This window comes from Anas acuta, chromosome 24 (genome assembly GCF_963932015.1).
Source record: "Anas acuta chromosome 24, bAnaAcu1.1, whole genome shotgun sequence".
Lineage (NCBI taxonomy): Eukaryota > Metazoa > Chordata > Aves > Anseriformes > Anatidae > Anas > Anas acuta.
Window position 1 is genome coordinate 1740529 of NC_089002.1, and position 27754 is coordinate 1768282.

The 27754-nt window shown below is 71.1% G+C and overlaps 3 protein-coding genes across 9 annotated transcripts; 1 reads left to right on the top strand and 2 right to left on the bottom strand.

Moving 5' to 3' along the window:
* Positions 1 to 585: 585 nt before the first annotated feature.
* On the bottom strand, positions 586 to 2285 carry PPIL1 (peptidylprolyl isomerase like 1). Its single transcript, XM_068659594.1, has 4 exons — positions 2156 to 2285; positions 1567 to 1721; positions 943 to 1011; positions 586 to 832 (listed from the first exon to the last, which is right to left on the bottom strand). The coding sequence occupies exons 1-4, from the start codon at positions 2209 to 2211 to the stop codon at positions 612 to 614; spliced, it is 501 nt and encodes a 166-aa protein (XP_068515695.1). The 5' UTR covers positions 2212 to 2285; the 3' UTR covers positions 586 to 611.
* Positions 2277 to 5148, top strand: PSRC1 (proline and serine rich coiled-coil 1). Of its 3 annotated transcripts, none has more exons than XM_068659590.1 (6): positions 2277 to 2510; positions 2895 to 3109; positions 3436 to 3694; positions 3805 to 3961; positions 4140 to 4463; positions 4570 to 5148. In XM_068659590.1, exons 1-6 carry the CDS (start codon positions 2292 to 2294, stop codon positions 4674 to 4676), a joined length of 1281 nt encoding a protein of 426 aa, XP_068515691.1. In that variant the 5' UTR covers positions 2277 to 2291; the 3' UTR covers positions 4677 to 5148. The 3 variants fall into 3 exon arrangements, with proteins under 3 accessions (XP_068515691.1, XP_068515693.1, XP_068515694.1); XM_068659592.1 differs by having other exon boundaries at positions 4260 to 4463; XM_068659593.1 differs by lacking the exon at positions 4140 to 4463.
* CELSR2 (cadherin EGF LAG seven-pass G-type receptor 2) lies at positions 4770 to 27698 on the bottom strand. Of its 5 annotated transcripts, none has more exons than XM_068659585.1 (35): positions 24210 to 27698; positions 21846 to 22490; positions 20819 to 21041; positions 20228 to 20343; positions 19797 to 19885; positions 18929 to 19086; positions 18680 to 18843; positions 18082 to 18207; positions 17823 to 17989; positions 16927 to 17112; positions 16694 to 16807; positions 16158 to 16332; positions 15397 to 15538; positions 14670 to 14790; positions 14401 to 14584; positions 14224 to 14325; positions 13650 to 13744; positions 13347 to 13556; positions 12620 to 12803; positions 12013 to 12156; positions 11471 to 11723; positions 11015 to 11182; positions 10500 to 10626; positions 9775 to 9975; positions 9251 to 9425; positions 8593 to 8705; positions 8447 to 8523; positions 7914 to 8040; positions 7389 to 7511; positions 7197 to 7318; positions 7037 to 7125; positions 6793 to 6942; positions 6537 to 6707; positions 6210 to 6456; positions 4770 to 5390 (listed from the first exon to the last, which is right to left on the bottom strand). In XM_068659585.1, exons 1-35 carry the CDS (start codon positions 27631 to 27633, stop codon positions 5369 to 5371), a joined length of 8934 nt encoding a protein of 2977 aa, XP_068515686.1. In that variant the 5' UTR covers positions 27634 to 27698; the 3' UTR covers positions 4770 to 5368. The 5 variants fall into 5 exon arrangements, with proteins under 5 accessions (XP_068515686.1, XP_068515682.1, XP_068515684.1 ...); XM_068659581.1 differs by having other exon boundaries at positions 11471 to 11771; XM_068659583.1 differs by lacking the exon at positions 4770 to 5390 and adding an exon at positions 5406 to 5619 and having other exon boundaries at positions 7197 to 7273; positions 11471 to 11771.
* Between the last annotated feature and the right edge of the window lie 56 nt (positions 27699 to 27754).

Below are 27754 nucleotides of genomic sequence, written 5' to 3' on the forward strand. Positions count from 1 at the left end.
CCCCCCCCCCCATGAGTAACCCCCCCATATCAGTGTGCCCCCGGGTGCCAGCTCCATGTCCGGTAGGTGACACCCCCTGGATGACATCAGAGTCCCCCACGGGTGACACCTTTGTGTCCTGTAGGTGACACCCTGCCAGATGACACCAGTGTCCCCCAAGGGTGACACCTCCACACCCCGTGGGTGACCCCTTCCAATCGGTGTCCCCCATGGGTGTCCTGTAGGTGACCCCCCCATTAGTGTCTCCCACAGTGCCACCCCCCCGATGACATCAGAGTCCCCCATGGGTGACAACTCCGCCTGGATGACATCAGCATTCCCCAAGGGTGACACACCCCATGGGGCGCAGTCAGTGCCCCCCATGGGCGTCCTGCAGGTCACCCCCCATCAGCATCCCCCGGGGTGCCACCTCCGTGTCCTGTGGGTGCCACCCTCCTGGATGACATCAGCGCCCCCCAAGGGTGACACCCCCACACCCCATGGGCGTCCCCCCGGGGGTGCCAGCCCCACATCCTACCGGCGACCCCCCCGGCCCCACAGCGCTGTCCCCCCTCTGCCAGCCCCGTGTCAGTGCCGCACTGCGGGGCCGTTCCACGCCTTTATTGCCCGCGTCACCCCGCGGGCACGGCGCGCAGCACCTTGACGTCGTCCAGGGGCCGGTCCTGGGCGCTCGTCTCCACCATGCCCACGCGGTTGAGGACGCCGATGCCCTGGCAGACGCGGCCGAAGATGGTGTGCTTGCCGTCCAGCCACTGCGCGGGCGCCAGCGTCAGGAAGAACTGGCTGCCGTTGGTGTCCGGCCCCGCGTTGGCCATGGCCAGGATGCCAGCGCCTGCGGGATGCACCCCGAAAAGCGGGAAAAAATATTATTATTTTTTTTTCCTATTTTTTTTTTTTTTTGGGGGGCGGGTTTGGTGAAAGCGGGGTTGGGGGAGCGCTCACCGGTGAATTTCAGCTCCGGGTGCAGCTCGTCCTCAAACTGCTTGCCGTAGATGGAGGCACCGCCGCGGCCTGCGGGCACGGTGGTCAGAGCCCCCCCCCCCCCCCAGGCACAGGGGTCCTGGTGTCCCCATCATGGGGCTGGGGGGGGGGGCAGCGTCCCCTGATGTGGATGGCGGGGTCCCGGTGTCCCCACCATGGGGCTGGGGGGGATCAGTGTCCCAATCATGGGTTTGGGGGGCGGTCTTGGTGTCCTCATCATAGGGCTGGGGGGGTCCCGGTGTCCCCACCATGTGGCTGGGGGGGGACTTGTGTCCCAGTCATAGGTTTGGGGGGGGTCTTGGTGTCCCCATCACGGGGCTGGGGGGGATCAGTGTACTCTGATGTGGATGGGGGGGGTCCCAATGTCCCCACCATGGGGCTGGGGGGGTCCCAGTATTCCCACCATGAGGCTGGGGGGGGGTCTCTGGTGTCCCACTGGGCTTGGGGAGGGTCCCCGTGTCCCCATCCCACAGCTGGGGGCTCCGGGTGTCCCTGTAACAGGGCCGGGGGCTGTCCCCAGCACGGCCCCGGGGGGGTCCCAGTGTCCCCATCCCGCGGTTGGGGGGGGGTCCGGGCCGTGCTTACCGGTGCCGGTGGGGTCCCCGCCCTGCACCATGAAGTCCCTGATGACGCGGTGGAAGCGGGTGCCGTTGTAGTACCCCCGGCGGCACAGCTCGGCGAAGTTCTTGCAGGTGCGCGGCGCGTGGCGCCAGTACAGCTCCAGCACCAGGGTCCCCATCCTGCACCGGCACCGGGACCGTCACCGTCACCGTCACCGGGACCAGCACCGGAATCGGGACCAGCACCGGGACCGGCACCGGGGGCTGAGCGGCCCCGGGGGACAACGCGGGGAGCACCGGGGGGCACTGGGAAGGGCCCGGGCCCGGGACAGGCGGGGGGATGGCGGGACCGGGGCGGCACCGGGGAGGATCCGGTACCGGGGGGGGGGCGGGGAGGGCACGCAAAGGGACCGAGGGGCCGCGGGGAGGGCCCGGGGGGGTCCCGGTACCGGGGGGGGGGGAGCGGGGGGAGGCTCCGGAACCGGGGGGGGGGGGCGGGGAGCGGGGGGTGCCGGTACCGGGAGGGGGACGCGGGGGGGTCCCGGTACCGGAGGGTTCCCGGGGGAGGGGTCCCGGTGCCGGCGGTGCCCGCGGCGGGCGGCCCCGGCCCTTACGTGGTCTCCATGGTGACGGTGGGCGGCTGCCAGGAGTCGGGCGGCACCGCGGCCATGCTGCCGCCGCCGGAAGCGGCCACCGGGAGCCGCCGCGCGCGCTTCCGGAGCCCCGCCCCCTCCCGGCCGGCGGCAGCCAATGGGCGGCGAGCGCGGCGCGGGGGCGGGGCCGAGGCGCGCGGTGGGCGGGGCCAAGGCTCGCGGCGCGGAGGCGGGGCCAATCGGCGCGGCGCGGGCGGGCCGCCGCTATTGTGACGTCACAGGAGGGAGAATTCGAAGGCGCTGGCCCCGCCCCTCGCCCCGCCCCCTCGCTCCGGCCCCGCCCCGCGCCGGCACCGAGCGGGACCCGGGGGCGGCGGTGAGCGGGGGGGGGGGGCGGGGGGGCACCGGGACCCCCGGGACGGGGGCGGCGGGAGGGGGGCGGGACCCCGGGGTGGGGGAGCGGGGCCGGGAGCCCCCGGGCCTTGGGGCCTCGGGGCTGGGACCCCCGGTACCGGGACCCCCAGGGCTCGGGGGGGGGCTGCGGGGCCGGGACCCCCCCCCCCGGGGCTCGGCTCCCGGCCCCCCCCGGCCCCGGCCCCGCGCCGCCCGGTGCCGTCCCCGCGGCACAAAGCGCGATTGTGCCCGCTGCCGGCACAGCCCGGCCCGGAGGGAGCCGTGCCCGGACCGGGGGGGGGCACGGGGGGGGGTATGGGGGGACCGGGGGGGGGGGGGGGCTCGGGGTCACCGCCGCTCCCCCCAGGTCGCCCATGGGCCGGGGCCCGGTGCCGCCCGCCGAGCGGAGGCGATGACGGAGGAGCGAGGCAGGGCAGCTGCCCCGGAGGGGGCCCGGCCCCACGGGGCTCCCCCCGACGGCTCCCCCCGCTGTCACCCCCCGGGTCCCCCCCGCGCCCCCCCGGACGTGCGGTTCATCACCGAGGAGAGGTTCGACTTCAGCGTCCTGTCCCCTGCCGACAGGTGAGGGGGGGACGCGGGGACACGGGGCAGGGGAGACACGGGGACATGGGGGGGACATGGGGGGGACACGGGGGGACACAGGGACACAGCTCCCTGCACAGGGCACATGCCACCCCACGGCCTTGTCCCCGGGGTTTTGGGGTACACAGGGGTACACGGGGGGACACGGGGATGTGCCACAGCCTGGGGGTACCATGCCCTCCGGCCGAGGTGCTGGGGGGCACCAGGGACGTGGCACCCCGCAGCCAGGGTCACCCGGTGGGGTGCCACCCCCTGGGCCCCCACGGGGCTCCGGGGCAGGGCTGACGCTGGCCTTCACCCCACAGCCGGGAGGAGGATGAGGAGGATGAGGAGTCCCCGGGGGGCGTGCGCTGGAGCCCCCTGAGCGGGGCGCAGCTGGAGGAGATGGTGCGCGAGGCCACGCGGCTGGCGGCCCAGCTGCAGCACAGCCACCTGCCCCCCCTGGGCCCCGGCCCCAGCCCGCCGGGGGGGGGGGGCAGCCCCCGAAACCCCCGCCGCGAGACCTTCGTGGTGAAGGACAGCCCCGTGCGGGAGCTGCTGCCCACCGTGCCCCCCGCCCGCGAGGTAGGTGACGGCGCTGCGGGGGGGGGGACACCACGTGCGGGGTCATGAGGGGGCATGGGGTGTGGGCTGTGCCCCCCCCGTCCCGCTCCCCGCCATCTCTTTGCTTCCAGGACACCCCCGGCTGTCACCCCCCGCCAGCACCCAAGGGACCCCCAGCTCGGGGCAGGGGAACCCTTGCCCGGGGGGGCCCTTCCCGGCTGTGCCCCCCGCGTGGGGCAGGGGCTGCGGCACGGGGCAGGTCCGAGCCCCTCCGGAAAGGGCCAGCAGGTAACGGGGTGACGGGCCTGGGGGGGGGACAGGGACAACTTGGGCACGGGCAGCTCCTTGGCACGGGTACAAGGCCGTGGGGCATCGCCCACTGGGGACAGCTGCACCGTGGGGACCCCCGTGCCGTGGGGTGTCATCTCATGGGGACACCCCCGCCATGGGGACACCCCTCCCTTAGGGTCACCCATCCTATGGGGACAGCGTGGGGACAGGGAGCAGAGACCCCCTGGACACCAGCGCACCCCACGGGGCTGGGGGCTCAGTGGGGTCCCCCCCCCAACCCCCCCATCTCTCCCAGGCCAGCCAAAGGCGAGGGGTGGCGCTGCTGCCGCCCCCCCAACCCGTGCACCCCGTGCCAGGGCCACCACCGCCGCCATCCCCGTCCCCAGCAGCCGCCCCCCCCCACCCAGTGCCATCCCCAAGCCCCCCGGCCGGGCTGGGACATTGGGGACGGCACCAGGCGGGAGGGGCCCCCCGCGGGCCAGCGTGGTGGCACCGAGAGGTAAGGCTGGGAGCTGCCCCCGGGGACACGGGGACGGCCCCTCTGCGCCCCCGGTGATGCGGGGCCGCCCCGTGCCTCAGTTTCCCCACGCCTGCTCTCCCCCCAGGTGCAGGGGCGGCCCCTGGGGGGGCTGGTTCAGGGTGCAGAGCAGCCCCCCCCAGCAGCCGCCTGCGCCCCCCCCGGAAGACGACGGCCAGCAGCACCCTGCGGTGACGGAGTTGGGGCGCCCGGGGAAACTGAGGCACGGGGGGGCAGGGGGCAGCAGTGCCCCCCCCCCGGCTCCCCCCAAAAGGAGGAGGCAGAGGCTCAGGTTGGATTTTGCTTTAATTACAAAAGGTCGCACCAGCAGTAGGAAACCCCCCCCGGCCCCTCCCACCCCACGCACCCAGGGGTCCCTCACCCCCCCCCCAGCATCCAGCACCCGGTGCCACCCCCACCCTGGTGACACTGCCTGAGCCTCGTCCCTGGGGGGGGGGGGTGGCAAGACACCTCCACCCCCGCCGACCTGCCCCCCCCGTGCCCCAGCACAGCCGAGGAGGGGGTGACTGCATCCCCCCGGCCATGTGCCCCCCCCACTCCCCTCCTGGGGGGGGTTGGCACGGTGAGGGGCCCCCGTATGTCCTTTTTTTTTTCTTTTTTTTGTATTTTTCATGTATTTTTTTAAATAAAACTCCATTGGGCATCAGTGCCGTGGACAATTCCTGGGGGTGCCCCATGGCACCGGGGGGGGCACCCCATGCCGGCAGAGCTGCCCCATGGCCCCCCGGGGTGTGTGTGGGGGCAAAGCCCTGCCAGGCGTGGGGCAGGGTCCAAAGTGCAATGGGGGGTGCGTCTCCATGCCCCCCCCCTCCCAGTGCCACCCCCCTGGTGTCCCTGGAGCAGGGGTGGTGCCCGCCGGGTCCCCGTTAGATGGAGGTCTCGTCGCTCCTGCCGGGGGGGGTGGGCACGAGGGGGGGGGGATAAAAACGAGACAGACAGATGCATGATCACGGGGGGGGCCGGGAGCAGGGGGTGCCCGCTGTGCCCGCAGCACCCCGGCGCTCGCCCCGACAGACAAGGGATGGAGAGGGTGGCGGGGGGTGGGGGGGTGCAGGAGCACCCCCGCTCCCCCCTTCCAGCCCCCACATGTTAATGGAGAAAATTAAAAAACAGAAATCTGGGCGGGGGGTGGGGAGGAGAGAAGAGCAGGGTTAGTGCGAGCTGCCCCCCGCTGCCCCCCCGCGGGGACAGAGCCGGCACCAAGACTGGGGCCAGTGCAGGTGCCCCCACTTCATGGGCACCCAAAAAGCCCCTGGGCACCCAAGGGACAGTGCGGCACCCACTGAGCACCCCCACACCCAGTGGGCACCCAGTGGGCACCCAGTGCCATGCAGCGTGCACCCAGGGGGTACCCGGCACCTGCTGGGCACCCTCACACGGGGTGAGCACCCAGTGGGGCCCAGGGGGAGCTCTAACACCCAGTGGCCACCCCCGCACCCAACAAGCACCCAGCAGGCACCCAGCAGGCCCCGTGGCACTTCATGGGCACCCGATGGGCACCCCTGCACCCGGCTGGCCCTCCTGCACCCAACGGGCACCCGAGGCACCCCTGCACCCGCGCGGCACCCGAGGGGAACCTTGGCACTCTGCTGGCACCCAGTGGCCACCCTCGCACCCAATGGGCACCCAATGGGCACCCAACGGGAACCACGGCACCCGGGGGGCACCCCAGCACCCGGGGACACCCCGCCTGCGCCCAGCACTCACTCGGAGCCGGAGGAGTCCTCGTCCACGGTGCCCGCCCGGATGCTCATGGCGATGGGCGCCGCGCCGCTGAGCTGCTCCTGCAGGCTCTGGCGGGGCCGGGGTGCTCCGGGGCCCCCCCCGCGGCTGCCCTCGCTGCCCGAGGAGGCGGCGGTGCCGGCGGGGGGCGGCGGGGGGGGCACGGGCTGCCCGGGGCGCAGGGCGCTGCTGCGCTCGCTGATGGGGGGCAAGCTCTTCTTCTTCAGGATGCCTGCGGGGACGCGGCTGTCACCGGGAGTGCCACTCCCGGGACACGGCTCCCCGGCACCCATGGGTGCTGCTGCCCCGTACCTTTGTGGGGATGAGGCAGTGGCAGCAGTGGGGTGGGCCTAGGGGGCACCTCGCCCCCCACCGCCGGCTCCACCCGCAGCGTCTCCGAGCCCCCGTGCCCATCGCTCTCGCTGGCTGTTGTCACAAACTCCCCGGGCCAGTACGGCCGCGCTGGGGCCACCGGGCTGTCACCTGCGGGTGGGGACGGGGGAGCTGAGCCAAGGTGCACCCCCTGGACCTGCTACCCCCCCCCCGGCGCCCCCGTTGTGGGATTTACCCGTGGGTGCGGGCGGCTGCTCGGGGCGCAGCAGCGCGTCCCAGCCGGCACCGGCGGCCTCGTCCTCGCTGTCGGAGGAGTGCGTGGAGCCGTAGGAGCCGCTGGGGTCATCCTCCAGCGACAGGTCACTGTCGGAATCGGTGTCGTGCTCTGTGAGTTGGGGGGGGGACACACACAGAAGTCAGCGGGTGCCCCCACCCCATGCCGCCCGTGGGCTGAGGAGGGACGAGCTGGGCGCACCGACCCTGCTGCTGCTCCGCGGCGTCCAGGAGGAGCCCACCCGGCTCGGCCAGTGCCGGCTGCACGCGGCCACCGCTCAGCCCCGCGTCCTCCCTGCAAGACAGCGGTGACAGGGGCGTCCCAAGGTATGTGCGTGTCCCCGGAGAGCCCCCCCCGCCCCGTACCTGCACACAAAGGGGATGTAGCTGTGCTGGCTCTTGGCCACGCTGTGCAGGGAGCCCGTGGAGTCCCCGAAGGGCGCCTGGTAGAGCCGGCCGGCCACGTAGGTGGTGTCGCAGCTGTATGCCTGCAAGGGGACGGGGACGTGGTGGCTGTGGTGGCACCCCCACCCCTTGTGTCCCCCCCTCCCTACTCACGGTGGTCAGGGTGGACTTGGTGGCCAGCGCGGGGTCGGGGCCGCGGGCACGGGCGCAGCTGGAGCGCAGGCTCTGCCGCACCTCCCTGCTCAGCACCACGCAGAAGAGGAAGATGAGGGGGCCCTGGGGCGGAGAGGGGGGGTTGTGGGTGGGGGGCATGGAGGGAGCCCCCTTCAGGTGCCCCCCAGCCCCCCATTGGCACCCCAAAGTGGGTGAGGCTCCTCCCATACCCATTGGGTGACCCTGCTGATACTGCAGGTGGGTGCTGACTGGGTGCCCCCCAGTGGCACCCCAAGGAGGTGAGGGTCTCCCCATACCCATTTGGTGCCCCCCATTAGCTCCCCAAAGCAGGTGAAGGCCCCCCCACGTCGGGTGCTCCCCCTCCCCTCGCCCACCCCTGTGCCCCCATGGGTTCCCCCATCAGCTGCAGAGGGAGAGGAGCTGGAGGGGGAGCGGTGCAGAGATCTCGGGGCGCAGCGGGCAGTGTTGTGCGTGGGGTGGGGGCACGGGGGGGGGCTGGGGTACCTGGAGGCAGTTGGAGATGGCGAAGAGGTAGTGGAAGAGGATGGCATCGCTGTTGACGGCGAGCAGGGCCAGCAGCCAGGCCAGGCTGGGCAGCACCAGCACCACCAGCGCCGTCTGCAGCCCGGAGCTGGGGGGGGCCCCGCGTCAGCACCCCCCGTGCCATGGGGCAGGCACCCGCGTGGGGCAGGACCCCCCGGGACCCCCTGCTGCGGGGACACTGTGTGGGGCTGCCCATGGGCACCCCATGCTGCTGCCACCTGTGGGCAGCCCTGTCCTTCGTGTGCCACAGCACCCATGGGTGCTCTGTGCTCTGTGTGCCCGTGCCACCCATGGGTGCCCCCAATGCCTTTCTGTGTTCCTGCCACCCACGGGTGCCCCACTCCTTCCTGGCACCCATGCCACCCTGTGCCCTCCGTGTGCTCCTGGCACCAACGGGTGCCATCCCTTCTGTGCCCCTACCACCCATGGGTGCTCCCTGCCCTTCCCACACCCCTGCCACCCGTGGGTGCCCATCGCCCCGTGCCCCCACTCACCCCGTGCCCTTCTTCTCGAAGCCCTGGGGGGCGGCGCAGGAGGCCCTGGCCGCCAGCACGAGGAAGAAGACGCCGACCTGTGGGGCGGGGGGCGGTGAGCGGGGTCCCTGCAGGTCCCCAGGGTGCCCCGGGGGTCCCCTACGCACCGCCACGGCGCAGGCGCTGGGCCCCGCCAGGCTCCAGACCAGGCTGTCGTGGATGGAGAGCCAGCAGAAGTCGGGGTTCCCGTAGCCCTCGGGGTCCAGCCCCACCGCCAGCCCTGCGCAGACACGGGGTGGGGCGGGGCCTCGGGGGGCGGGGCCTCGGAGGGGGCGGGGCCTCGGGGGGGGGGCGGGGCCTCGGAGGGGGCGGGGCCTCACCGGGGGGGCGGGGCAGGGGAAGGGCGAGGGGTGGGAAGGTGGCTGTGCTGCTGGGGGCGGGGCTTAGGCACATGGGGGCGGGGTTATGCAAAACGAGGGGCGGGGCTTATGCAAAGTGGGGACGGGGTTATGCAAAGGGGGGGGGGGCTTAAGCACATGGGGGGCGTGGCTTATGTAAAGTGGGGCGGGGCCATGCGCTAAAGGGGCGGGGCTAAAGCCGTGTGGGCGGGGCTGGCTCCTTGGGATGGAAGCGCTGGGGGCGGGGCCAGGCACTTGGGGGCGGGGCTAAGACCATGGGGGCGGGGCTAGGATCTTGGGGGCGTGGCCATGAAGCTGGGGGTGGGGCTAAGCTCCTTGGGGGTGGGGAACCAGGACCACCCCCTGCCAGCTGATTGGGGCAGGTGGGCGGGGGGGCATGGCCATGCCCGGGGGTCGGGGCCCTCACCGGTGATGAACGCGGGCAGCCCCCAGCCCAGCACGTGGTAGAAGCGCATGGGCCCGCGGTCGACGTGCCGGGGCTCGCTGCGGCGCCGGTAGAGGTGCAGCGCCTCCAGCAGCGCCCAGCCCACGGCGCTCAGGTGCAGGAACTGCAGCAGGATGGCCACCACCGTGCACGGCAGCTGCACCGCGCACACCGCGTCACCGATGGTGCACCCTGGGGGGGGCCTCCTGGAGCCCCACCCACTGCACCCACACCCCCCCATAACCCACACCCCTCGAGCCACACCCACCGGGGAGCCCCGCCCATCACCTGGCCCCGCCCCTTCAATGACCACACCCACTGGTTGACCCCGCCCCTTCATTGACCACACCCCCTTAAGCCCCGCCTATCCCCCAAACCCTTCCCCAGCTCCCCAGGCCCATGGCCCTGCCCCCATGGACCCCACCCCCTTAAGCCCCGCCCCCATAGCCCAGCCCAAAGTGCCCCCCCCCCCTCGTAGCCCCCCCCCTCGTGGCCCCCCCCCTCACCGGCAGGTCGGCCTGGTTGATGCCCAGCATGAAGACGAGCTGTGCCAGCAGCAGGGCGGTGGCGCCGTGCCGCCGGATGCTGTGGCGGTTGGAGCGCAGCCCCCGCAGGGCGCCCAGCACCAGCACGGCCAGCAGCAGCCCCGCCAGCGCCACCCCCAGCGAGGCGTAGGTCAGCGCCGCCAGCGGCAGGATCTCCCCGTTCTGACGCATGGGGGGGGGGGTCAGGACATGCCCCCTCGGACACGCCCTGAGCCACACCCATCCCGAGCCACGCCCCCACACAATCAGGAGCCCCGCCCCCTATATGAAGCCCTGCCCACTTCTGGGCCCCACCCATTGCAAGGCCCAGCCCCTATGGGAAGCCCCGCCCACAACTTGCCCCGCCCCTCGTGAGCCCCGCCCATTTTTGGGCCACGCCCCCTGTATGAAGTCCCGCCCACTCCTGGGCTCCACCCCCTATATGAAGCCCCGCCCACTTCAGGACCCCACCCATTGCATGGCCCTGTCCCTATGGGAAGCCACGCCCACAAGTGGCCCCGCCCCCGTGGGAGCTCCGCCCACTTTTGGGCCACACCCCATGTATGAAGCCCCGCCCACTTCTGCCCCCAGCCCCGCCCCCTGCTCAGCCCCCGCCTTCCCATCCCAACCCAGCGCCCCTGCCACATGGCCCCGCCCACTCCCCCCAAGCCCCGCCCCCTTTCCCAAGCCCCGCCCCCTGCCCGCACCTCCCTGCGGGAGATGTCCATGAGCACGGCGAAGCTCGTCATGTGGTTGCACTGGCAGCTGACGTGGCTCTGGTTCCGGAACACCACCTCGCAGCCCCGCGCCGACCAGCCGCCCGCACCGCCCGCCCTGCGCGCACAGCAGCGTGGGGTCCGGCACGGGGCGGGGGGACACCCCCAGGGACACCCCATGCTGGGGACACCCCGTGCCATGCTGGGACCCCCCTCGCCATGCCCCTGCCACCCACTCCTGTCCCCAGGCTCAGGGCAGCCACCCCGCAGCTCCGTCCCCATGCCACCCACCCGCACCGCTGGCACCAGGGCTGCCACCCCCCAATTCCCGTCCCCGTGTCACCCACAGGGACGGGCTGCACAGCACAGCCCCAGCCCCTCGCCACCCTCCCGTCACCCCACGGCCAGCGCCGTCCCCTCCCCGCAGTGCCCACCCCGTGTCCCCATCCCCGTGCCACCTCCCCCTGGGGGTGCCAGGCCACCCCCTCTCCCCGTCCCCCGCTCACAGCAGCGAGTGGTTCCAGAAGACGCAGATGGGCTTGGAGCGCTCCTGGGTCTCCAGCAGGCGGAACTGCAGCGTGATCGGCTTCTCCAGCGCCCGCGGCGCCCGCCCTGCCGCCGCGTGCACGCTGATGCTCACCACCGGCGTGTTGATGATGGGCCGCTTGGGCACCCTGCGGCACAGTGCGGTCAGGGCCATGGGCACCCACCCCACAACCCCACAGGTCCATGCAGCAGCCACAGGCAGCCCCATCCAGCCCCTCCCCGGGGACACTCAGGCCCCCTGTGTGTGTCCCTTGGGGGCTGCCCCGTGTCCCAGCACCCCCCAGCTCCCTCCCTTGCCCTAGCACCCTATGGACACCCTGTGCACCGATGCCTGGGTACCCCACAGCATTCCCCCTACCCCCTGTGCTCCCCGTGTCCCAGACCCCTCCCAGTGCCCTGAGTGGCCCCCATGGCACCTGAGGCTGCGCTTGTCGGTGTCGTACTGCTCGGGCAGGAGCCCAGCCAGGGTGCGGTAGATGATGACGCTGGCAATGGCCTGGCCCTCGCTCAGCTCCGGGTGCCGCTTGTGCCGGGTCACCAAGGTCACCTCCTCCTCCTCCTCCTCCTCCTCTGCAGCCTCTTCATCTTCCTCCTCCTCCTCCTCGTCCTCGTCCTCCTCCTCCTGCCCTCCCGGGCTCGGCAGTGGTTTCCCGTGCCCCGTGGGGTGGTCTGGGGTGGGCGGGCAGGGGATGGTGGGAGCCTGGCGCCCCGGCAGCCCTATACTGAAGACCCTCAACCTTGCCAGTCCCTTGGCCACAGTGGGGTCCCCAACCCTGCCAGCCCCATATCAGGGACCCCCAACCCTGCCAGTCCCTTGGCCACACCGGGGTCCCCAACCCTCCCATCCCCACAGATGTGCAGGGGTCCCCCATGGCCCTGCCCACCCCATGGCTGTGGGGTGTCCCCCCCAACCTGTGCCACCGCCCCCCCCCCATTCCCAACACCGCCCAGGACTCACGCCTGCCCTCGGGGGGCCGGAAGACGCTCTCGGGCAGGATGACGGTGGTCTCCAGGTCAGGAGGCTTCTCCCCCCGCAGCGCCTCGTAGCGTGGCAGCCGGGCACCCGCGAAGCTGCCCTTGTCCAGCCGCACCACCGACACCACTGCGGCACCGGGCGTCACCACCAGCCCCGCACCAGCACCCGCAGCCCCTGGCACCCAGTGCCCACGTGGGCAGAACCCCACTGTTACGTGCCCCCCGGGCATATGTGGGGCCGCATCCCCAGCAGGTAAACGCACACGTGTGGCCTTGGGCATGTGTGGCAGCATCACTGTGCACACATCCATGTCCCTAGCTCTGCAGGTGTCCCCAGGCACACACAAGCCCCCTGGGCACACGGAACGGGAACACAATGATCATGTCCACAGGTGTGCGCGTGGCCATGTCCTGGGGCACAGGCGTGTCCCTGGGTGCACACATGTCCCCATCCTTGGGCACAGAGGGGTTCCCAGCCCCAGGGCACACACATGTCCCCAGGGGTGCACATGTCGCTGGGCACCCCCCCCACCAGCACCCACCCACCCGTGGGCACACACCCATCCCTGTTCCCATCCCCGTTCCCTCACCGATGTTGGGGGTGACGATGGTGAAGGGGCTGAGGTAGGTCTGGCGCATGTTCTGTGCCAAGGCGCTGGCGTAGTCCTCGAAGTGCTTCAGCAGCCAGGCCGTGCCGCCCTCCGTCTGCTGGATCAGCTCCCAGTGCCGTTTGTTGCTGGCGTCCAGCAGGGCGCTGCCCACCCGCAGCAGGTTCTGGGGGACGGGCAGGGCTGGGACAGTGCCTCGTGGTGCCCGCGGCCGTGGTGCCCATCACCACAGCGTCTGGGCACGGCTTTTCCCTCCCCCTCTGCTTCACTGCGCTGCAAGGCTCTGTGGTGGGGGGCCTGGCACTGCCAGGCTTGCTGTGCCCCCCATCCTGAGTTAGGGGTGTGCCCATCACCCCGGCACCTCAGTTTTCCCTGGGGGGCACCAAGTTCACCATGCACAGAGCTCAGCTCCTCCCTGGGATTGGGGCACCATGCGGGCCCCCAGCACTAAGGGCTGGTCCCCAGCACACTCGACCCCTGCACCCCCCACCCTGTGTTCTAACGGTGACCTCTGGGCTCCAGCCCTGCTCCTTGTCCCCTGGGGAGCAGGGCGAGGAGGAGGTGTCCTGGAGGTGTCCCAGTGCATCTGCCACCCGGCTGGTCCCACTGCGCACCCCTCTCCGGCGAGGGGACCCAAGTGTGTGCCCTGTCCTCCCCCATCCCAGCCCACCTCCCCAGGACCGGGGGCGCAGCGGGGTCCCCCCCGTACCTCGGTGAAGTGGACGTCCTGCGTGGCAGCCAGCCGAAAGCCGCGCTGGGCGCTCTCGTGCTGCAGCAGGCGCGCGGCCAGCCGGTACGCCAGGCGCACGTCGCTGCCGAAGTAGGCGGCCGTGTGGCGCGTGGCGTTGTGCAGCTGCAGGGCCACCCGCTGAGACTGTGCCGTGTCCAGCACCGACTCGTTGCGCACCAGCCGCTCCGCCTGCCGGCATCACCGTCCTCAGCCCCCGCCGCCACCCCCCCGCCCCGCTCCCTGTCCCCTCACCCTCTCCCAGTCCCGGTTGGGGACACTTACGAAGCCCTTGAGGGCAGCGAAGGCCAGCGAGGTGCAGTTGAAGAGGTTGGGGGGCAGCCAGCCCTTGTGCTCGTCGCAGTGACGCACTGCTGTGCCTGCAGGGAATGTGGTCAGCGGGGACACCACGGGGACACCGGCACGTCCCCATGTCCCCTGTACCCGTGGGGACCTTTGGGCACAGGTTGGCATCAGGGCATGGGATGGCAGCTCTGTCCCCACGTTCCCCCCCACTCCCATGGAGCACTCTGGGCACGGGGTGGCACTGGGCAGCCCTGTCCCTGTGGGGGCACAGGGTGGTGACAGGCAGCCCTGTCCCTGTGCTTCCCACATTACCAAGGTGGGCCTTGGGGCATGGGGTGGCACTGGGCAGCCCTGTCCCTGTGTCCCTCCCACACCAATGGGACCTATGGGATAGATGTGGGCAGTCCTGTCCCCACGTCCCCCTTGTACCCACAGAGAACCTGGGGCACAGGGTGGCACGGGGCAGCCCTGTCCCCAAGTCTCCCCATTACCAACAGAGCCCGTGGGGCACAGAGTGAGGACAGGCAGCCCTGTCCCCGTGTCCCCCCCTTACCGATGGAGCCCTTGGGGCACGGGGCAGCAGCAGGCAGCCCGAAGCGCGTCCGTGGCCACCAAATGCTGGCCTCGATGGCACGGGGACAGCTGTCGTAGTTGACTGCAAAAGCCAAAGGGGCCGGGCATCAAGGCTGGGCACCGCTGGGGACGGTGGCACCCAGCTGCCAGCACCCACCTTCGCAGCCGCTGGCCGTCACCTCGGCGAAGGGGTTGTCGCAGCGGTCGCAGTGGCGCCCGATGACGCCGGCCTTGCAGGGGCACTGCCCGCTGGTGGCGTCGCAGAGGCGGGACAGGGAGCCGGTGGGGTAGCAGTCACAGAGCAGGCAGGCATCGCTGCCCTCCGGCCGGTAGTGGTTCTCCTGGGGAGGGGGGGGCACAAGGGGGCTCGGTGGGGCCGCAGCAGGCGGGGGGGCACGGGGCCAGGCAGGGGGCACGGGTGCTCACCTTGCAGCGACACTCGCCCGTTGTCTTGTTGCAGTCGGGGTCAAAGCCCTTGGCGACGTCGCAGCTGCAGGGGCCGCAGGTGGGGTGGCCCCACCAGCCCCGTGGGCACGGCTGGTCCACCCTACGTGGGCAGCACAGCACGGCATGGCACGGCATGGCATGGCACAGCACGGCATGGCACAGCATGGCATGGCGCAGCACAGCACGGCGTGGCGCAGCATGGCATGGCACAGCACGGCATGGCACAGCATGGCATGGCACACATATTGTGCATGGCCACTGGGCCCCTTGCACAGCCGCTGTGCCTTCCTCACACCCACCCTGCCACTTGTGTGGCCACCTTGCCCTCTGAATCTCCCCCAAGAGCCACGGTGGTCCTACACAGGACACGGTGGGGACATGATGGCCACCGTGGCTCTTGCATGGTCTTTGTGCTCCTGCAGTGCCCACTGCACCCTCACACCGCAGCATGCCCCTCTCACGCCCACTCTGTCATGTGCAGGGCCACCATGGTCCTTGCATGGCCACCGTGCCCCTCCTGTCCCCACCCTGCCACTTACATGGCCACCCTGCTCCTTTGCAAGGCCACTGTGCCCCTCCTGTCCCCAGCACGTCCTTGCACACCCACCCCTACCCAGCAAGAGGGATGGGGCACGCACAAGTGTGACGGACATCCAGATGGGCGCCTGTCACACTCGCGTGTGCCCCGTCCCTCCCTGCCACTCACTTGTGCTCGCAGTATGGCCCGAAGTAGCCCTGGGGACACTCGCAGACGTAGCCGTGGGTGGCACCGGCTCTGCGCACGCAGGCACCCCGGTGCTCGCAGGGGTCGAGGGCGCAGGCGCTGATGCAGCTGTCACCAAAGTAGCCTGCAGGGCCGGGCACGAGGACAGGCACAGTTGGGGACACGTGCCGGGCAGCCAAGGCAGAGTCCCCAGCTGGTGTCCCCAGAGTCCCCTGTCCCTTGGTTAGGGATGGGTAAGAGTGGCTGTGAGGGGGTAGCGGTGCCCTGGGTGGCAGTGCATGGGGACACCAACGGGAACGTGGCAGTGCTCAGGGAGGGTGGCAGTGGCCATGGGGGGACAGTGATGGGGGGGCAGTGCCCAGGGACGGTGACAGGGGGTGGCAGTGCCCAGGAAAGTTGGCAGTGGCCACGGGGACAGTGAAAGGATGGTGGCAGTTAGCAGGGAAGGTGACAGTGACAATGGGGACAGTGACAAGGGTGGCAGTGACCAGGGAAGGTGGCAGCACCTTGAGGTCTGTGCCTTGGAGGTGGCAGTGCCAAAGGCAGAAGTGACAGGGGGTGACAGTGCCTGGGGGACAGTGACAGGGGGTGGCAGTGCCTTGGGGACTGTGCTTGGGGGTGGCCACACCAAGGATGGCAGCGCCCAGCAGGTGGCTGTGCTTGGGGAGGTGACAGCACTGCGGGTGGCAGCGCCTGGGGAGGTGACAGCGCTGGGAGGGGACAGTGGCCTCGGGGGGTCTCACCGGGGTGGCAGCTGCAGGAGAAGCTGTCCCAGTCGTCGCTGCAGTAGCTGTGGGGGGGGCACGGCCCCGAGTCGCAGGGGTCGGGCAGGGCGCAGCCCCCCTCCACGTTCACCCGCGCCGCCGGTGCCACCGCCAGTGCCACCGCGCTGGCCGCCGTCTCACCCATGCGCACGCCCTGCGGCACCGCCCGTCACCACTGCGCCTGGGCCCCCCGGGCCCCCAGCCCCAGTCCCTGTGCCCAGTGCCCCAGGTTGTGTCGCTGTGCCCAAATGTCCCCATGGCCCCGCAGCCTGTGTCCCTGTCCCCAACTCCTTAGGCCCACAGGCACTGTGTCCCCCTTCCCATGTCCCCATGACCTACACCGTGCTCCGTGCCCACAGCGCCATGCCCATACCCATGTCCCACAGCACCGTGCCCACGTCCCCCTCACCTGCGCCATGTCCCCATGCCCTGTGCATGTCCCCATGCCCTGCACCACGTCCCCATGCCCCTGCCCCCCTCCCACTTGCCAACCAACGTCCCATGTCCCCACGTACCTGCAGGCAGCCGCGGAAGCCCTGCTCCACCTGGCCGCTGTCCCCTGCCAGCCCCCCCACGCTCAGCGTCCGCAGCCGCAGCCCCTGCAGCCCCCCGGCCACGTCGGCCACCGCCTGCGGGGACAGGGGCTCTGAGTGCGCCCAGCCCCGGGGCACCGCGGGTACCGAGGGGTCCCTGCCCCTGGGGGGTCCCCACCCTGCGCCCTGCCCCAGCGCCCCCGCGTCCCCATCACCTGGTGGCGGCCGTAGTCCAGGGCGAGGAGGAGGAGGGTGGCCGGGGGGGCGCGGCCGGGGGCCCCCCGCAGCTCCAGCTGGAGGTGGTGCCAGGCGCCGTCGTTGACCCTGGCATGGGGTAGCCGCAGCCAGGCCAGGCGGGAGCCCCCCTGCCACACGCCCGCCTCCGCCTGCCCCTCGCTCAGCTGCGGGCAGAGGTGTCAGTGCCCCCCCCCCGGTCCTCCTCAGCACTGCCCCCCATGGAAACCTTCCCCCCCCTACACCCCCCATGGTTCCAGCACCCTCCTTGATAGGTGATGGCCCCCAGGGCGATGCCCCCTGCACAAATCCCCCCCAGGTAATCCCCCCTCCAGGGCAATCCCCCTGGGGTAACCCCTGCTCCCAGGGGCAATCCCCCCATAAGGACAATGGCCCCCAGCATCATCCCCCACCAAGGGCAGTAACTCCCCCAGGACAATATCCCCCCCCCAGCACTGACCCCCCAGCAATGCCCCCCCCAAGGGCAACACCCCCTGGACAGCAGACCCCACAGCAACCCCCCTGCCAAGGGCAGTAGCTCCTAACCCTAAGGATAACCTTAACCCCGCACAGTACCCCCCCACCCCACACTGCCCCCAGAGCAATATGACCCAGAGCGATCCCTCCCCCATGCACGTGCCCACCCCCCATTCCCACAGCCCCCCCAGAGCAACAGTCCCATGCCCACAGACCCCAGGGCAGCACCTCCCATGCCCGGAATCCCTGCACCCACAGACCCTGTGCCCATAGCCCCCCACCCCATACCCCAGGGCAGTACCCCTGTACCCATAACCCCCGTACCAATAACGCCCATGCCCGTAGCTCCCCAGGCCCATACACTCTGTGCCCCGTGCCCCCCCCTTGCCCCCCGGCACACCTGCAGGGTGAGGGTGGCCGTGGGCCCGGCGGAGGCGCGCAGCAGCAACCCACGGGGCTGCCGCGTGCGGAACATCAGCCCCAGGTGCCAGGGCAGCGTCAGGGGCAGCGCCAGCCCGCTCCAGGCCACCAGGCTGCTGCCCAGGAACCGCTGGGGGCTCGCCATCTCTGCGGGGACACAGAGCAACGTGTGCGCCCACTGCCCCCCCAGCCAGACCCGTGTCCCCCCCCCCCCACCTTGGCCCCAGCCCCCCCGTTACCTTCCTGGCACGTCTTGCCCCCGAAGCCCAGCGGGCACTGGCAGCTGAAGCTGTCCCACTCGTGCACGCAGGTGCCCCCGTTGTGGCACGTGCCGGCGTCACACACCGTCTTCTTGGCGGGGCAGCCTGCGGGAGGGCAGGGGGGGGGACAGGGTGGTGCGGGGCTGGTGCCCCCCAGCACTGTGCCCCCCACCCAGCCCTACAGACTGCAGCCCCCTGACCCACCGCCCCCAGGCACCCCGAGTGCCCCGTGGCACGGTGATCCCTGGCCACCCTCTGCCCCAATGCTCCCTGCACGGTGCCCCCGCCCGGCCCCCATCCAGACCCAGAGCCAGGCACCCCCCTAACCCCACATGCCCCAGCCCCACACCCCCATGGCCTGGGGCTGCAGAGAGCCCTGCCCCAGCCCCGTGTGCCCTGACCCCCCCTGCCTCAGCACCCCCCTGTCCCCTATCCCCACATCCCCGTGCCCAGGGCGCACGGCCCCCTCCAGCCCCCTGCTCCTGCCACCCCCAGCCCCACGTCCCCATGCCGAGGGGGCACGGGGAGCTCTGGGCATTTCCCCAGCCCCCCCCCCAGTCCCCCCCAGCCCCCCCACCTGGCACGGTGCCGTTGTTGGCGATGAAGGCTGCCAGGTCGACCGGGCGCTCGTCGATGTGCAGGTGCCGCATGCAGCCCACGAAGTGGCGGCTGCGGATGGGGAAGCTCTCGGGCAGGGTGGGCACCCCGCCCAGCAGCAGCGGCCCCGTCAGATCCAGCGACCTGCAGCACCAGCGTCACCCGCGGGGGCCCGGGGGGCACCCCCAACTCACACCTTCACCCCCCCCCCCCCAGCCCCCGGCCTTACTTCTTGGAGCCGGACTGGGTGCCCTGCGCCGCGCACGAGTAATTGCCCAGCATGGGGCCGAACTTGAGGGCCATGCCTGTGTCACAGTCGTCCACTGCCACCACGGCCACCTTCTGCTCCGACGGGCCCTGGGGCAGCCCTGACTTCCCCAGCACGGGCTGGGGGCACGGGATGAGCCATGGTGCCAGTGCTGCCCCCTCCCCGCTGGCCTTCATCCCCCCATCATCCTCCCAGCTGGGCCCCAGCCCTTCTTCCCCCCATCCCCAAACCCACATCCCCGCTCCCCTCTGTCCTCTTCCTCCAACCCCAAACCCACTTCTTTACTACCCTCCATCCTCTTCCTCTGTCCCCAAATCCATATCCCTATCCCCCTCTGTCCTCTTCCTCCACCCCAGACCCACATCCCTTCTCCCCTCCATCCTCTTCCTCCATCCCCAGTGCCCCACTCCCCTTCACCCTTTCCCTCATCCCCCCAAGCCCCCACCCCGCTCCCCTCCATCCTCCTCCTCCCCTCCCAAATCCCACAACCTCCCCGCTCTTCTCCATCCTCTTCCTCCATCCTCAGCCCCTCGCCCTCCTCCATCCCCCCTTTACCCACCCCCAAACTCCCTCTTCTCCCCTCCATCCCACTCTTTACCCACCCCAATCCCCACCCCAATCCCTTCCATCCTCTTCCTCATCCCCAAGCCCACGTCCCTGCTCCCCTCCACCCTCTTCCTCCACCTCCACCCCCCTGCTCCCCTCCATGCCCCCCATCAGCCCCCACCTCCCCGTCCCTCTGTCCATCCCCCCACGCCACCCCATGCAGCCCCTTCCCACTGTCCCCCCCCCCAGCTGTGGCAGCCTGGCGGCCCCCCCGCGCCCCCACCTTGTTGTAGTAGTGCAGCTGCACCCGGTGCCACTGCCCATCGCTGACACCGCCCGGCACGAACGGGGACACCGTGGTCGTGGTCTCACCTGCGGGCACCGCGCGGCACGTCGGGCTGTGGGCACGGCCCGGGGGCAGCGAGGGGGCACAGGGAGGGGGCGGGGGGTGACAGCGGGGGGACGGTGCCACAGGGCAGCGCCAGGGATGGGTGCATGGGACATGTATGGGATGCGGAGATGGGGATCCAGGGCCAGGTAGTGCCGGGGTGCAACAACAGTGATGTGATGCCGGGGATGTGGTGCCAGGAATGCAAAGCACGGGACGCGGTGCCAGGGATGCGGACACGGTGCCAGGGACGCGGTGCCGGTGCCGCGGTGCGGTGCCAGGAGGAAATGCCGCGGATGCCGTGCTGGGGAGCGGCGGGGCCGTACCTGCCGAGAAGGTGAGCTGGATCTGCTCGCGGACGATCTCCAGCGCCACGAAGTCGTGCTTCTCGTTGAAGCGCCCGTTGTAGAGCAGCAGCGCGTCCCGCTCCTTGGTGGCGAACCTGTGCCCGGGGACAGGGGCTGAGTCCTGTCCCCAGAGCGCCCGGGGCCCTGCCCCATCACCCCACATCTCCCTGGCATGCCCCAAACCCCGGGTGCCCACCGGGATGTGCTGCCACCCCATGCCCTGCTGCGCCCCCCCCATGCCATCTGGGAGCCCCCATGTCCATGGGGACTCCACAGTCCCCAGTGGGGCGCCCACCACCCCACACCCCACTGCCCAACCCCACGTCCATGAGCCACTCCCCCCCCATGCCCCATTACCCCCCCATGCCTCCTGGGCACCCCACTGCCCCTGCCCCATTTTTCCTACCCATACCCCCTGCCCCCCTGCCCACAGTGACACCCATGGGGCTCCCACCACCCCACACCCCACTGCCCCCACCCCATGCACACGGGGTGCCCACCTCCCTGCCTCACAGCCCCCTGCCCGTGGCCTCCCCATGGCATCTCCCCCCGCCCCCCCCGTGGGCTCACGTCAGGGCGAGGGTGAAGTGGAAGCGCTGGCGGAGGCCGCGGAAGGTGACGAAGGAGCGGGGGGGGAAGCTGCGGGTGCTCATGGCGCAGAAGGGCTTCTCGTAGTGCCCGGGGGGGCACTCGCAGCGGAAGCCCCCCACCAGCAGGTTGACGCACGTGCCCCCGTTGCGGCAGACCCCCGGCACGCAGCGGCCACGGCGGGCGCTCAGCTCGCAGTGCTCCCCTGCACGAGGGCACCTTGGCACCGGTCCCCCCGGCACTGGGGTCGTCGTCCCCCCCCCAAGCCCTGGGGGTCCCCTCCCCACCTCCCACCCCCCCCATTGCATCTCCAAAGCCTCTTTATCCCCAGCTCCATCACCGTGGCAACCGGCTCCCATCGCCACGGCAACCGAGACAAAGCCCCCCCCCCCACAGCCCCCTCCTCCAGCTGGCTGCCCCCCCCCGGGGGGCTGGGGGTGCCTGGGGGTCCCCAGTGCCACCGCTCCCAGGGTGACCCCGTGATTGTGGCGTCCCCCCAGCAGAGCCACACGTTGGGGAGGGGGGGGCAGGTGGCCACGTGGTGGTGGCAGCCTGTCCCCGGGGTGTTCCCAGGGTGACCCCAGGGTGTCCCCAGAGTGTCCCCGGGGTGTCACCCCAGACGTCTCCCTCCGCCCTGACATCCTGCAGGGATGAAGGGACAGAGGGGACAGGGAGGAGGGGACAAGGAGAGGACAATGGGGGGTGGTGGTGGTGCGCAGAGGGATCTGGAGGGCGGGGAGGGGCTCAGGGGGTAGGGGATTGGGGCTGGGGGGCTGGAAGGAGGGAGGGGGGGAGACAAAGGGGAGGATGGGGACAGAGGCTGGACGGAGGGATGGACGGGGGGAGGCTGGGGGCTGGACAAGGGAGGGCTGACGACGGGGATGGGTGCCGTGAGGGCTGGAGGGGCGCACCACGAGGGGATGGCTGGGGCGCACGGAGGAGCGGCAGGGAAGAAGGGCCGGGAGCGCAGGGCTGACGAGGGAGCCCGGGGACGGTGCCGAGTGCTCACCGGTGAAGTCCTCGTGGCACTCGCAGGTGTAGCCGCCCTCGCGGCTCCGGCAGCGCCCGTTGCTGCCGCAGGGGCTGGAGAAGCAGAGGTCCACCTCGGTCTCGCAGTAGTCGCCGGTGAAGCCGGGCGGGCAGCGGCAGCGCAGGCCGGTGACGGGGTGGATGGGGCGGAACAGGACGGTGTCGGAGGCCAGGAAGGGCGCCGAGCTGTCGAACTTGAGGACGGAGACGCAGCGCATGTAGTTCTCGCAGGGCTCGCGCAGGCAGATGTTGTCGTCGAAGGGCAGCACGCGCTGCGCCGAGATGGCGGCCAGCAGCGAGCGGTTGAGGTACAGCCGCTCCTGCAGCTCCTCCGAGGAGAAGAAGCGGGCGCCGCGCGCCGAGGCCGGCAGCCGCACCGAGAGGCTGACGTTGAGGATGCGGGCGGCCCCCACGTCCGTGTCCGTCTGGATGTTGAAGAGCACGACGCGGTGGCGGGGGGCCGCCAGCACCGCCGCCACCCCCTCCAGGAAGAGGCTGAGCAGGGGCGAGAGGAAGCGCTCCTGGGACATGTCGGCCAGCCGCAGCGTGATGCTGTTGCTCAGCATCTCGTCCGTGATCACCGTCACCCGCAGCGTGCACTGCGCCGTGGCGCTGTGGACCCCATCTGCGGGCAGGACAACGGCCGCGGTCACCGCGGTGGCACCCGGTGGGGATGGTCACAGGGCGACCACCCACCTCCCCGTGGTAGCCACGGTGGCACCCAGCGGGGACGGCCATGGGGCAAAAAACCTGACTTGTGGTGGTCACTGCGGTGGCACCCAGTGGGGATGGTCACGGGGCGACCACCCAGCCCCTCATGGTCACTGTGGTGGCACCCATTGGGCCTGGTCATGGGGTGACCAGCCACCCCTTGTGCCCTCCATGGTGGCACCTGATGGGGATGGCTGTGGGGCAACAACCCAACTGGTCCCACCCTGGGGTCGGTGCCTGCGGTGCCTCCTCCTCCTCCTCGCCGGGGTGGTGGAGGGACAGACGGACAGATGGAGGATGGGCAGGGCACCGGCAGATGGACGGATGGACGCAGCCAGGGGACAGCTCGGGGACGTGGGGACTGCGGGTGGCACTGGACAGGGGGCCGTGGGCTCAGGGAATGGTGACAGGCGGTGGCCCCATGGCAGTGGCTGGTGGCCGGGGGGGGGTGGGGGGGGCGTTGCCATGGCGGTGGCAGCGGGGGCCCAGCTATGGCCGGACCCTTTGTTCCCCAGCCCCTGTGCAGGGGGGGGCGCAGGGGGGCTCCCAGCGACCCCCTCCCCACCCCTTTGTGCAGCTGGAGCAGGAGCAGCAGATGGGTGGCTGGGGGACGCGGGGCTGGGGCAGGGGACATCGCGGCACCAGGCAGCGTGCTGTGGGGGGCTGGGGCTGCCCCCCCATCCCGCTGGGGCTGGGGAGAGAAGTGGGAGGGGGAGCTCTGTACCCAAGCTGACCCCCCCCGTGAGTGAGGGCCCCCACGTGCCCTCAGAAGGGGTTAAGGGGGAAACTGAGGCAGGGAAGGGCTGGGGGGGGAGAGGATTTGGGGAGGGGGAGCCAAGCGCCCTCACCCTGTTCCCTGCCCCCAGATTCCCCATGGCCGAGCACTGGGAACCCCAGTAAGCCCCCCCCCCGTGCTGCGGTTTCCCCCAGCACAGTGGGACGCGGTGGCTGTGCCCCCCCCCCCCCACGTGTGGTCCCCACTGCGCCGGGTGAGCCCAGCCCCCCAAAGCTCCCTGGTCACAGCCCCATCGGGTCCCTGTCCCCCCGCTGTCACTCCCACACAAGGCAGAGGCCCTGGGGGGGGGGGGGACGTGCAGGCCCAGGACCTCGCCCCCCCCGACATGGAGCCACTGGGGCAGGAGGGGCCTGGCCCCACGAGGTGTCTGTGACTCAGTTTCCCCCCCAGTCCCCAGGGTGGCACCGGAGCCACTCCCCTCCCCCCCTCCAAGTTGGCCCCCCACCCCCCTAGAGCACCCTCCCATTCTACCCTGGGCCCCAGACATTGGGTGCTGCCCCCCCCCAGACCCACACTGAAGTGCCAGGACCCCCCCCAGACACATGCACAGGGTCCCAGGGCTCCCAAACCCATGCAACAGCATTGTGGACTTCCCCCCCCCCCCAAAAAAAAATCCATGCTCTGCAGTATTGGGCCCCTCTCAGGCCCCCCAGGACTGAGGGCAGACAAAAGGTCCCCAGGATGTCCCCAGATCTGGAGGGGGCACCCCAAAACCTCCCTGCCCAGGGCAGGAGGCAGCAGGGAGCACCTATGGGGGCTTCCCCAGCCCCAAACTCCGGTGGAAACCCCCCCAGACCACCCCCTCCTCTCCCCAGGTTTCCCCCCAGGGGTTCTTACCCGAGACGGAGACCCTCATGACGGCCTCCAGCGGGCGGTTGTTGTCCAGGGCCGGGCTGAGGCGCAGGTCCCCGGTGCGGGGGTCCAGCAGCACCAGGTTGAGCTCATTGCCCTGCTCGAAGGCGTAGGTCAGGCTGTCGGAGACGTCGGGGTCGCGGGCCGGGATGCGGCCGATGATGCCGCCGGGGAAGCTGCCCGAGCGGTTGGTGATGTAGTTGTTGAAGACGATCTCGAAGTTCCTCAGCTGGGGGCTGTTGTCATTGGTGTCCCGCAGGCGCACGTGGACGGTGGCACGGCTCACCAGCGGGGCCGAAGTGGCCTGCACCACGATGACGTACTCCGCCTTGGTCTCGTAGTCCAGGTCGGCCAGGGCGGTGAGCTCTCCGGAGAAGATGTCCAGCTGGAAGACCTCGGGGATGTTCCCCTCCACGATCTGGTACATGATCTGGGCGTTGGTGCCCTCGTCGGGGTCGGTGGCCGTGATGCGGGCCACCACCAGCCCGATGGGGCTGTTCTCCTCCACGAAGATGTCGAACTCATCCCGCTCGAAGACGGGCGGGTTGTCGTTGACGTCCAGCACCGTCACCTGGATCTCCACCGGTGTCCGCCTGGCCGGCACGCCCTTGTCGACAGCGTACGCCCGCAGGGCATAGAGCGGCACGTTCTCCCGGTCCAGGCGGCGCAAGGTGCGGACGATGCCTGAGGTGGACTCGATGATGAAGTCGCCGTCGCCATCGTCACCGCCCTGGAAGGTGTAGAAGACCCTGCCGTTGAGGCCCGAGTCGCGGTCGGTGGCTGAGACCTGGAGGACGCTGGTGAATGCGGGCACGTCCTCGTAGATGGAGCCCTGGTAGGAGTCGCGGAGGAACTGGGGTGCGTTGTCGTTGACATCGCTCACCAGGATCTCCAGGTAGGTGGTGTCGGACTTCTGCGGGATGCCGTTGTCACGGGCCGTGATGGCCAGGGTGTAGGACACCTGGTCCTCGTAGTCCAGCTCCATCTGGGTGGTGACGGCCCCCGTGTCGGGGGCGATGCGGAACTGGGGGATGCTGTCCTCCATCAGGTAGGTGATGCGGGCGTTCTCGCCCGTGTCCTCATCCGTGGCGCTGATGACCACCACTGTGGTGCCCACCGGCCGGTCCTCGTTGACGTTGACAGTGTAGTGGGAGCTCTGGAAGACGGGCCGGTGGGTGTTGGCGTCGGTGACATTGACGACCACCTGGGCTGTGTCCTGGCGGGTGCCATCGGAGGCGGCGATGGTGAGCAGGTACTGCCGCTCCAGCTTGTAGTCCAGGGGCAGGGCGAGCGAGATGAGCCCGCCGCCGCTCTGGCTGGTGATGGAGAAGCGGTTGCGGGTGTTGCCGCTGGAGATCTGGTAGGTGATGACGCTGTTGGCGTCACGGTCGACGGCGGAGACGGTGAGCACGCTGGTGCCCACTGCCGCGTCCTCGTTCAGGCGGGCACCGTACTCCCGCTGCGTGAACTCGGGGCTGTTGTCATTGACGTCCAGGATGGTGACGCTGACGCTGGCCGAGGACGCCATGGGCGGGCTGCCCTGGTCCTGCGCCTCCACCCCAAAGCTGTAGAAATCCACCGCCTCCCGGTCCAGCTCAGAGGCCACCACGATCCACCCCGTGCTGTTGTTGATGGCGAAGGGGAAGCCGGCGCCGGTCTCCAGGAGGGTGTAGACCAGGCGGGCGTTGTCACCCGAGTCAGCGTCGATGGCTTGCACGTGGATGACGGAGTAGCCTACGGGCACGTTCTCCAGCACGGTGGCCTGGAAGGGCGTGCTGACAAAGATGGGCGCGTTGTCGTTGACATCCAGCACCTGCACGGTGACCAAGCCGCTGATGTTGGAGAGGGGCGGGCGGCCGCCGTCCTGCGCGCGGATGCGCAGCGTGTACTCCTTGCTGGCCTCGTAGTCCAGAGGGCTGACCACGTCCAGGGCACCCGTCTGCGCGTCGATGTAGAAGTGGCCGCGGGTGTTGCCACTGACGATGCTGTAGTGCACCAGGGCATTGCTGCCCTTGTCACGGTCGGTGGCCGTCACCCGCAGCACAGCTGAGTTGGGTGCCACGTCCTCGGGTACCTGCGCGATGTAACGCTTCTCACTGAACTGCGGTGCGTTGTCGTTGTCATCCTCCACCACAATGCGCACAGTGGCCGTGGCACTGCGGGGTCCCGGCTCCTGGCCCTGGTCCGTGGCCTCCACCAGCAGCTCAAATGCCTCCACGGCCTCGCGGTCCACGGGGCCGCGGGTGCGGATGACGCCCGAGCGGGGATCAATCTCGAAGACCTCGTTGGCACCGCCGGCGTTGAGGAGGCGGTAGAGGACATTGGCGTTGGGGCCGGCGTCGCCATCGGTAGCCCGCACTGTCAGCACCTCGTAGCCCACCTCCAGGTTCTCCCGCACGCTCTCACGGTACTCGGGCTGCTCGAACGCTGGGTCGTGGTCATTGGCATCGCTCACCGTCACCGTCAGCGTGGCCATGGCACTGCGCCGCGGCACCCCGTGGTCCACCGCCGTCACCCGGAAGACGTGGGTGCTCTTGCTCTCGCGGTCCAGCGGGGCGGCCGTGGTGACGGCACCGGTGACGGGGTCCATGGTGAAGAGGGCGTCGGAGCGGCTGTCAAAGAGCGCGGCCATGGCGTAGTGCAGCCGCCCCGCCTCGCCCGCGTCGGGGTCCACCGCCGTCAGCCGTGCCACCGCCGTCCCCGCCGGCCGGTTCTCCGCCACCGACGCCTGGTAGCTGGAGGGCTGGAACTGCGGTGCCGTGTTGGGGCTGCGGCGCTGGCGGGAGCGCCCCGTGCCCGCGGGGACCCGCATGGTGCCGGTGGCCCCAGGGCTCGTGGCGGCCCCTGCGGTCGCGGTGGCCCCGGGACTCGCGGTGTCGCTGGTGCACGCGGTGCGCTCGGTGCTCCCGGCGCCTCCATGGTCTCCGGCATCCCCAGGGGTCCCGGTGCCGTTGCGCTCCCCGGTGCCGCGGGAAGCCCCAGCGCTCCCGGTGCTGGAAGCGCCGGCGCCTGCTTCAGGCCCGGAGCCGCCGCCGTATCCGTCGGCGCCGCCGCCGGGCGCTCCGGGGTCGGGATGAGGCCGGGCGCCGCCGCCGCTGTCCCCGGTGCCGCTGGAAGCGCCGGTGGCCGAGAGCGGCCGCGCTCCGCCGCTGTCCCCGGTGCCGCCGTGCGCTCCGGTGCGCGGGGTGGGCCCGGCCCCGCCGCTGTCCCCGGTGCCGCTGGAAGCGGCGGAGCCGCCGCGGCGCAGGGGCAGAGGCAGGAGCGCGCCCGGCGGCGCGGCGGGCGGGCAGGTGCCGGTGCCGGTGCCGGTGCCGGTTCCCGGGGGCGGGCGGCGGGGCTGCCCCGGCGCGGGCAGCAGCAGCAGCGCGAGCAGCAGGAGCGCGGCCCCGCGGGCGGGCGGAGCGCCCATGGCGCGGTGCGGCCGCTGCCGCCGGTGCCCGCTGCGCCCCGCGCCCCGCGCCGCCGCCGCGCCCGCCGCCCGCGCGCACCCGCCGGGGCGGGGCCGCGCTCGGCACGGGGCCGCGCCGCGC

Excerpts from the sequence above, each read along its gene's own strand:
- PPIL1 (XM_068659594.1), bottom strand. The coding sequence starts at position 2,211 with ATGGCCGCGGTGCCGCCCGACTCCTGGCAGCCGCCCACCGTCACCATG. Across the intron at positions 1,722-2,155 it reads ACCGTCACCATGGAGACCAC|GATGGGGACCCTGGTGCTGG; the intron begins GTAAGGGCCGGG and ends GTGCCGGTGCAG. Across the intron at positions 833-942 it reads CCCGGAGCTGAAATTCACCG|GCGCTGGCATCCTGGCCATG; the intron begins GTGAGCGCTCCC and ends TGCATCCCGCAG.
- PSRC1 (XM_068659590.1), top strand. The coding sequence starts at position 2,292 with ATGGGCGGCGAGCGCGGCGCGGGGGCGGGGCCGAGGCGCGCGGTGGGC. Across the intron at positions 3,695-3,804 it reads CCGTGCCCCCCGCCCGCGAG|GACACCCCCGGCTGTCACCC; the intron begins GTAGGTGACGGC and ends CTTTGCTTCCAG. Across the intron at positions 3,962-4,139 it reads CCTCCGGAAAGGGCCAGCAG|GGTCACCCATCCTATGGGGA; the intron begins GTAACGGGGTGA and ends CCCCTCCCTTAG.
- CELSR2 (XM_068659580.1), bottom strand. The coding sequence starts at position 27,633 with ATGGGCGCTCCGCCCGCCCGCGGGGCCGCGCTCCTGCTGCTCGCGCTG. Across the intron at positions 16,333-16,693 it reads GCTTCCGCGGCTGCCTGCAG|GGCGTGCGCATGGGTGAGAC; the intron begins GTACGTGGGGAC and ends GCGGTGCCGCAG. Across the intron at positions 6,457-6,536 it reads ACTGCCTCATCCCCACAAAG|GCATCCTGAAGAAGAAGAGC; the intron begins GTACGGGGCAGC and ends GCGTCCCCGCAG.